Source organism: Penaeus monodon, chromosome 17 (genome assembly GCF_015228065.2).
Source record: "Penaeus monodon isolate SGIC_2016 chromosome 17, NSTDA_Pmon_1, whole genome shotgun sequence".
Taxonomy (NCBI): domain Eukaryota; kingdom Metazoa; phylum Arthropoda; class Malacostraca; order Decapoda; family Penaeidae; genus Penaeus; species Penaeus monodon.
In genome coordinates, this window is record NC_051402.1 from 28,885,736 (window position 1) to 28,896,345 (window position 10,610).

Below are 10,610 nucleotides of genomic sequence, written 5' to 3' on the forward strand. Positions count from 1 at the left end.
ATTTAATATTTTTGTTATTATTATCATTATTGCCATTATTATGATGATGATAATAATAAAATGCAATAATAAATAATATAATAATATATAATAATAATAATAATAATAATAAAAATAATGACAATAATAATAATAATGAAATAATAATAATAATAATAATAATAATAATATTAATAATTATTATTATTATAATTATTATTATATTCATTATCATTATTATTATTATTATTATTATTATATTTATTATCATTATTATTATTACTGTCATTATTATTGTAACGATAATAAAGATAATTGAAAAAAAAATCAATAATGATAATAGTAATGATGATAATAATAGTAATATATGTATAATGATAATATTGATAATGAAAATTATAATAATGATGATGATGATAACAATAATAATAATAATAATAATAATAATAATAATAATAATAATAACAATAATAATAATAATAATAATAATAATAATAATAATAATAATAATGATAATAATAATAATAATGAAAATAGCAATGAAAATAATAATAGTAATATAAAAATATAATATGTTCAATGATAATATTGATTATGAAAATTATAATAATTATGAAGATAATAATAATAATGACGATGATGATGATGATGATGATGATGATGATGATGATGATGATGATGATGATGATGATGATGATGATGATGATGATGATGATGAATAATAATAATAATATAATAATGTAATAGTAATAATAATAATAATAATATAATAATATATAATAATAATAATAAAAAAATGAGAATAATAATGATTATAATTTAATAATAATAATGATGATATAATCATGATAATTATTATTTCAACACAACAATAACACTGATAATGATAATAATGAGAAGAATAATGACATTACCTCCACTTATAATAATAATATTGATAATGATGGTAATGATAACAGGAATAATAATAAAAATAATAGCAATAATAATAGTTAAAATTATATTAATAATGATGAATAACATAATGATGATAATGATAATAATAAATACTAACTAGAATAATATAAAATAACAATAATAATGATATAAAAATAAATGAAAATTATGATAATAATATAAAAATATTGATAATAGTGGTACTGGAGAACGCAACCAGTTTACTGGGGGGGTAAAGACGAAAAACTAAATTTATCTCTTAGCTTTGCTGTTAGTTGATACCAAATTTGTCTTTAAATCCCTTCAGACAAACAATTTTGAGACAAGGGGTCCATGCCCAGGATGGATGATACCCGATACCCTTCTCTCTCAAGGAAATTTGTCCTAGGTGGTCATGGGTCGCCCCGACCCAAGACCACTCGGACAAATTCGACCTGAACAACGGAACCCCCAAAACGAGAAGACCACTTTCAAAATCCCCACGAAGAATGCAAGGTTCGCGAATGTAAAATGGTGAATGAAAATCAATCGCTTTGACATGAACCCCTTTATCATCAAAAAGGTCCTTGATGGTCAAGTGGACGGCGTTTGATTTTGTCAAAAAATGCGAGATGGAAGCCTCCTTGTTAAAGTCCCAATACAACTCCCAGTTTAAATTTACTTACTGAGCAATTCATGATCTTCGAGTTAAGTAACTAGTCCTATTGGCCAAATACTGTAAGGAGTAATCTTACAGGGATTTGAGGACGATGGAAGAAGGTGAAATTCTTGAGAGCATGAAGGACCAAGACTAGTGACGTTCAATTGGGTATGACCAAAAAGGGAAACGGAAATGTCGAACGAAAACGGGTACTGTGTTTTTTGACCTTTGCTTTGAATAAAATTCCCAGAGAAATGTCAACGTGGGTTTTATGAACGTGTTCAAGTAAGACCTTATGTCCAAAAGCCATGTATTGTAATAGATGCCAAAAATTGGACCCAACTCATTAAATGTATTGATAAAGACTAGTAAATTGTATGCCTAAGTTTTCTGAAGCCCATACACCATCCATGTATAGCCAATTTCCAAATGTGCTAACTGTGGAGGTCCCCATCGCTCAGGATCTGTGATGCAGCATCCTGAAGAAGGGAGACTGAGACATTACATATATGAAAGCATGGAGTTAGTATTCTAAAGCTAAGGGAAAGTGGAAAGTTTACACACAAACCCGAAACTTCCTATGCTAAAGCAGTAACTAACACACCCCTAGTGCAAGTATGTCGTCACAGCTTGCAGCCAAGGATAGGAAATTGCTGAACTCAAACAAACGGTAAAAAATTTAAAGATTAAAGTATATCAACTGACAAAATTTAGTCGATCAATGACTGCATACCCAGCTTTAAAAACCTAGGAGGTGATACCGATTCACAGTCGAGCGTACCTTTCCGTCCGGCCTACTCCTGGAGACTTCCCCGTCTGGCTCGCGATCGGCTTCTCGAGAGAGAAGCCAAATCCAATCTGTCAATGTCTCCCCCCCAAGGCACTTCCAAAACCCCATAAAACGTAATCCTTTCGTCGACCATTATACAAGGAACGTCGAAGTCTTAGTCTAAAGTAAATGACCTTAAATTTTAGCCTCGTCCAGTCCATATTATGTTTCAAGAACGCACTTAACAAACTCGTCTCTGACAGGTTTTTCGCTGAGGCGAGTCGCCATGTGATCCACAAAACCTCCTTTTGCAAAAAGGGACTATTGATTCTACTTTGGACTTTGCGCAGGCAAAGTAAAAAATTAGGGGGCACGTATCTTGGCTATATGTTCACTTATTGTCCACCTGATGCAAGTAATAGCAAATATGAGCTCTTTGCCACTTTGCAGGGACGAGCAACCACGAGTGTACCAAGGACAAGCACTGAGAACGAGATGACCAGCAAATAAAGGGCCAGCCAACCTTCGGTCCCCTTGAGCCCAATCTAAGGCGCCTCGCCCTCGAGGCGCCTTAGATTGGGCTAAAGGGGGGACCGAAGGTTGGCTGGTCTTCATTTGCTGGTAATCTCGTTCCCCAGTGCTTGTCCTTGGTACATCTTCGTGGTTGCTCGTCCTGCAAAGCTGCAAAGAGCTCATCATAGGCTATTACTGCATCGGGTGGACAATAAAGTGAACATATAAGCCAGATACGTCCCACTAATTTTTACTTTGCATGCGACAAAGCCCAAAGTAAATCAATAGTCATTTCTGCAAAAGGGAGGTTTTGGTGGATGCACATGGCGACTCCGCCTCAAGCGAAACAACCTCGTCAGGGGACGAGTTGTTAAGTGCGTTTCTTGGAGAACTATAATATCGGAGCATAGGACGAGGCTAATAATTTAAGGTCATTTACTTTAGATCTAAGACTTCGACAGTTCCATTGTATAATGGTCGACGAGAAGATTACGTTTTAGGGGGTTTGGAAGTGCCTTGGGAGGGAGACGTTTGACAGATTGCGATCGGCTTCCTCTCGAGAAGCCGATCGCGAGCCAGACGAAGTCCTCACAGGAGTAGGCCGGACGGGAAGGTACGCTCCGGACTGTGAATCGGTATCAGCCTCCTTAGGTTTTTATGCTGGGTTGATGCAGTCATTTGATCGACTAATTTAGTCAGTTGATATACTTTAATCTTTAATTCTTTAACCGTTTGTTTGAGTTCAGCAATTTCCTTATCCTTGGCTGCAAGCTGTTGACTGACATTACTTGCATAGGGGTGATGTTAGTTACTGCTTCAGCATAGGAAGTTTCGGGTTTGTGTGTCAAACTTTCCACTTTCCTCTTAGCTTCAGAATAACTAACTCCATGCTTTCTCATATATGCTAATGTCTCAGTCTCCTTCTTCAGGATGCTGCACTCAGCAGATCCTGACTGATGGGGACCTCCACAGTTAGCACATTTGGAAATCTGGCTAGTACATGTGATGGTGTCATGGGCTCACACACTTACGGCATACAAATTTACTCGAGTCTTATCAATACATCTTAATGAGTTGTGTCCGAATTTTTGGCATCTATTACAATACATTGGCTTTTGGACAAAAGGGTCTTACTTGAACACGTTCATAACCGACGTTTGACATACTCTGGAATTTTATTTCAAAGCAAAGGTCAAAAAACACGCCCAGTTTTCGTTCGCACATTTCCGTCCTTTTTGGTAATACAATGAACGTCAACTACGTCTTGGTCCTTCATGCTCTCAAGAATTTCACCTTCTTTCCATCGTCCTCAAATCCCTGTGAAAGATTACTCCCTTACAGGTATTTGGGCCCCAATAGGAATAGTTTACTTTAACTCGAAGATCATGAATTTGCGTCAGTTTAAAGTAAATCCTTAAACTGGGATTGTATTGTACTTTAACAAGGAGGCTTCCATCTCGCATTTTTTTGACAAAATCAAAATCGCCGTCCACTTGACCATCAAGGACCTTTTTGATGATAAAGGGGTTCATGTTCAAAAGCGATTGATTTTCATTCACGCATTTTACATTCCCCAAAACCTTGCATTCTTCGTGGGGATTTTGAAAAGTGGTCTTCTCGTTTGGGGGTTCCGTTGTTTCAGGGTCAATTTGTCCTAGAGTGGTCTTGGGTCGGGGCGACCCATGACCACTCTAGGACAAATTCTCCTTGAGGAGGAGAAGGGGTAGTCGGGGTATCATCCATCCTGGGCATCGGACCCCTTGTCTCAAAATTGTTTGTCCTGAAGGGATCAAAGACAACTTTTGGTATCAACCTAACAGCAATAGCTAAGAGAGTAAATCAGTTTTTCGTCTTCTACCCCCCCCAGTGGAAGCCTGGTTGCGTTCTCCAGTACCACTATTATCAATATTATTATCATTATTATCATCATTATCATCATTTTTATATCATTATTATTGTTATTTTATTATTATTCTAGTTAGTATTATTATTATCATTATCATCATTATTGTTATCATCATTATTAATATAATTTTAACTATTATTATTGCTATTATTTTTATTATTATTCCTGTTATCATTACCATCATTATCAATATTATTATTATAAGTGGAGGTAATGTCATTATTCTTCTCATTATTATCATTATCAGTGTTATTGTTGTGTTGAAATAATAATTACATGATTATATCAATTTATTATTATTATTAATTAAATCATTATTATTCTCATTATTTTTTTAAATTTTTATTATTATTAAATTAATTATTATTATTATTATTACTATTACTATTATTATTATTATTATTATCATCATCATCATCATCATCATCATCATCATCATCATCATCATCATCCATCATCATCATCATCATCATCTTTATTATTAATTATTATCTTCATAATTTATTATAATTTTCATAATCAATATTATCATTGAACATATTATATTTTTATATTACTTTATTATTTTTATTGCCATTATCATTATTGTTATTGTTTTCCATTTATTATTATTATAATTGTCATTATTATTGTTGCATTGAGATAATAATTTCATGATTATATTTTTATTATTATGCTATTTTCATTATTATTTTATTATCATTTTATTTTATTATTATTATTTTATTATTATTATTATTATTATTATTATTGTTATCATCATCATCTTTTTATAATTTTCATTATCAATATTATCATTATACATATATTACTATTATTATCATCATTACTATTACATTATTGATTTTTTTTTCAATTATCTTTATTATCGTTACAATAATAATGACAGTAATAATAATAATGATAATAAATATAATAATAATAATAATAATAATAATGACAATCAAAACAATAATAATTATAAATAAAAATAATTATTAATATTATATTTATCATTATTATTACTATTTTCATTATTACTACTATTATTATTATCATTATTATTATAGTAATAATTAATTTGGGTTTTCATTATTATTTTATCATTACTTGTATTATTATTATTATTATTATTATTATTATTATTTTTATTATTATCATTATTATTATAATTATAATTATAATAATAATAATAATAATAATAATAATAATAATAATAACAATGATAATAATAACGATAATGGTAATAATAATAATAATGATAATGAAAATCATCATCATCATCATGATAGGAATAATAATAATGATAGTAATGATAACAATGCCAGTGATAATGAAAATGACATGGATAATAGCAGTAATAATAATCATAGAGATATATCAATCAGATTATACCAAGAATTATGACTATAACATAATGCTCAAGGTATCAACAACATATTATAATTATGATAATAATAAAAGTTATCGTTACTATTATATTCTAACAATAATAAAAATGATGATGATGATGATGGTAATGATAATAATAATAAAATAATATTATTGACCATGATGATAATAAAACATCAGCAATGATAATGATAACGATGATTATAATGACAATGATTATTGTTATTATCATTATCATAATAATAATAACAATAATAATGATGATGATGATGGTGGAAATGATGATGATGATGAAGGTGATGATGGTAATGATGATAATGATAATGATTATTATAATGATAATGATAATGATGATGAGGAGGAGGAGGAGAAGGAGGAGAAGGTAATAATGATAATAATAATAATAATAATAATAATAATAATAATAATAATAATAAGAAGAAGAAGAAGAACGAGAATAAGAATAAGAATAAAACTGATCATAATGATATTGTTTATCATCATCATCATCGTCGTCGTCGTCGTAATGGTGGTGACGATGAAGATAATGGTAATGACAATAATAATAATAAAATTGATAATGATCATACTAGATAATAATAATAGTAATAATGACAATAATAATGATAACAGTAATAATATAAAAAAATAGTAACAGCAACAACAACAACAGAACAACAATAATATAATAATAATGATAATGATAATAATGATACTACTACTACTACTACTACTACTACTAATAATAATAATAATGATAGCAACAAGAACATCAACAATTATAAAAGTAATAACTATAACAACAGCAATTATTATGAATGTCGTTTTTTGGATTAATTAATAAATGATTAATGATAATTATTCAGTGTTTACTTTTATCATAATCATTACTTTTATTGTAATTGTCATCATCATCATCCAATCTTTGTTTTATGTTTCTTTTTTAATCATCGAGACATTAATAATTAGTTCTTGTACTTGCCACATATTAAAATTTCTGTAATTACTGTTATACCTTGGCTAACATTTTATTTTGACAGGTAAAGTGGATTTGGACACAGCCTAGAGAAGAAGTATGTCTTTTTTCCTCGGCATTAGATGGACGCGTTACTCAGTGGCATTTGCATAATAATAGCCTCGTCCATATCAATATCTTAGACTTCAAAAACTACGAGTTGCTTGCGAAACCCCTTCCACCCCCGGAGAAAATAACTCTAGAAGGTAAAGGGAATTCTTCATGCACGTTTATCTGCTTACTCACTTATATGTCTTTTTATTCCATCCTCAAAATCATACATTAGACATTTATTTCCAATTCATGATAACAATATCATTTCACATATAGGACTGGTGACCCGCCCTAGCATTCTGTCCGAACACCGAACATGTGATTCTATGGCGTGGACACGGGTGCTTTATACCAGTGTTCCATAGTCTGCTCTGTTCACACTCTGGTTCGCTATTCTGCTCATACCTCACCAGTTAGGGGACTTTCTTGGAACAGTCATCACAGCCAGATATTTTTATCTTGCTCAGTTGACTGGACGGTTAAAGGTCTGGCTGCAACACAAATGTATGTATACAAATTTTTGTGAGATTTACTATCCTTGTGTGACTGGTGGGCCAACATGAGCCTATCTATTTGCAGAATATGTTCAAGTGGTGTTAATCAGCACCAACATCTATAGCCAAAATGAAATGTTTGCAGCAGACAATATCTTGTAATATAATAACATATAAAAACTTTCAGGACGCCCCTCATCATTCTAGACCTTGGAGCTGCTGTTGCAGCCGTGACATGGTCACCGTATAGCAGCAGTGTATTTGTAGCTGTCACAGACGATGGCCGTGTACACGTGTATGATCTTTTTGTACGTAAATGTAAGCCACTTTGCGTGCAAACCCTCGTTCAGCGACGGCGGGTGGTTACTGTATGTGTGGCATTTAATCCTTTTCATCCTATCATACTCGTCGGCGGTGAGAAGTAAGTATGGCTTGATTTTTGTATATATTCCATGTGTTTATAAGTTTCTGAGCAAATTAACAAGAAGCAACTACTTTCACCGTGATATTTCATTGGCTAAGTTATATCACACCTTCACATACATAGACAAACGAGCAAATATAATATACTTATTTGGCATTCTTAAACTATGGGTTGTTACACGATCACTTCTCAATAATCGATAATTAATTACATAGTACTAACACATATCCAGTGATAGACTGTATTCGTTAATCAATTTAATGAAATAATGCAGAGTGCTTTTTGCAGAGGTTACTTAGCATCCCTCAAGCTTTCTCCAAATCTGAGGAGGTCACACAGAGACTCCAAAGGACCCGATCCTCAGGATCTAAAGGAGATAGAGTTATGCAAGATGGAAAGACTCATTGCTACAAGTAATAAAGATTAGAAAGTGCAACATGAAGGAGTGTTTGGTCTATGTTTTCTGGTATATTTGATATATGCTTTAGATACAGTGCCGTTTGTTTGCCAAAACAAACAAACTAATATAAAGAATTATTTTTTGTTCAAATGTGCCAGATAGCAATATCTTAAAGACGGTATAACTGGCATCGGAATATATATGTACAATAAAGTCTAATTTCATAAACCAAAATAGCTTCCGAAGTCGGACCTGTCTGTTTGCTGGGTGTAATTATGACCGAAAATTTGGTTGAACCGTTCTCCTTTATTTATAATTCATATTTATGAATTCGGAAAATATGCACTGCATACATGATCAGTGATTTCCATAATGGCCATATCATTTGTGCCATATCATATCATCTTTAAACCAGGACTGATTATGGTTTTCATATCCAATCGTTTTAGTTCTATATTATGGTAGATTAATGTTACATTATTAATGATAAAGCAATAATAATAGCAATAATAACAAATGAAGTTATATGAAGGTGGAAATTGTAAAAGACAGCATAATGAGGATTTTTTTTTACAAAACTGTGGCTAACAAACGCAGCTCTGAATGAGGCAAGGTGACCTACCTCATTCATTGCAAGCAGATTAGTTGCTAAGTGGCTAAAATCCAAACTTAAATCATAGTTAGCAAATTTAATAATGCAGATTTTCTCTGTAAAGAATCCTGATTTTAAAGATAAGATTTATATCTGCGTTTGAATATTATATTATATATTATTGTAAGTTGTCACAAATTGTTTAAATCGAGTCATTAATTTTGGATAATCATTTACATACACAAACAGGGTAACATGAAATTTCTTTAAGAGAGCTTAATGTCAGGTCTAAACCAAAGAGCTCTTTCACATTGTAACGAACTACATCGAAAATGATTGGACTGATGGATAATTAAGACAATTTACATTCAATGTTCATTTAGGAAAGGGTGTTTTCTATTGCGCTAGATATATATATTTAAAAAAATCATCGTCTTACAGGTTTTGGTAAGGCGTCACAAAAGAAGAAAATCAACTTCATTCCTAAATCTTAGTTGTTGTAGATTGAATTTCATTCAGAACGAACAGTGAATCTTTGATACACATTAAATGTTAGAAAAAACTAGTTCATTGTAATTTCTTATCTCACTAAATAATGTATATCGTATAACAAGGTTAAACGAAGTGAACTGACATCTCGATCAATGCTGCCTCATCTTTGCATATAAGAGAAAATTAACTTTATTGAAAAAAAAAATGTATGCTATGAAATATTTCAAATTAAATTGATATTGGGTTGGCTCTTTACCCGGCTGGAGCCTGCCTCCCCTGCAGAGTTAATGCTTCACAAATGTATTGTGTAAAATATGTACCTAACCTTCACTCAGGGCTCTAGCTAGGGATATTTTTTCCATTCTGGGGGTTAATTGAAAGAGCATGAGGGAAGAACAATTACTTTGAATGCATTGGTATTTAAGTCGCCGATAATTAAAGGTATTAGGGGTGCAACCAGAATTTGACCATATTTCGGAATGAACATTCAGGGAAGCAATACACCTCCCTCAGTAGGCCCTTGCCTCCAATGCACTTGTATGTAGCATGTAGTCAAATGTAAAAGTTTTCTGCATTTTCTGTTTTGCAGATCTATTTTTATTGTTACCAATGTTCACATATCCATTTTTAGGATCACAGTTATTATATTGCATATTATAGTGTTCAATAAATCAAGTATTACATTATTACCTGTATCACGATTATTGATAATCCATCAGCCATTTACACCTGCGCGTATATATATATATATAATATATATATATATATATATATATATATATATATATATATATATATATATATATATATATATTATAATATATATATATATATAATATATATATATATATTATATATATATATATATATATATATATATATATATAATATATATACATATATATTACATATATATATATAATATATATATTATATATATATATATATATATATATATATATATATATATATATATATATTATATATATTATATATATATATATATAATATAATATAATATATAT

General features: G+C 30.7%; 1 protein-coding gene and 1 long non-coding RNA gene across 2 annotated transcripts in view; both read left to right on the plus strand.

Moving 5' to 3' along the window:
* Nucleotides 1-4,222: 4,222 nt before the first annotated feature.
* Nucleotides 4,223-10,610, plus strand: part of LOC119583336 (dynein intermediate chain 1, axonemal-like) — a 17,286-nt gene continuing 10,898 nt past the window's right edge. Inside the window, exons 1-2 of the mRNA XM_037931808.1 lie at nucleotides 4,223-4,243; nucleotides 7,155-7,335. Of these exons, the coding sequence (XP_037787736.1) occupies nucleotides 4,223-4,243; nucleotides 7,155-7,335 (202 nt within the window). The remainder of the gene's footprint in view (nucleotides 4,244-7,154; nucleotides 7,336-10,610) is intronic.
* LOC119583645 lies at nucleotides 7,806-10,272 on the plus strand. Its single transcript, XR_005229718.1, has 2 exons — nucleotides 7,806-8,098; nucleotides 8,390-10,272. It is a non-coding gene; the product is annotated as an uncharacterized LOC119583645 (long non-coding RNA).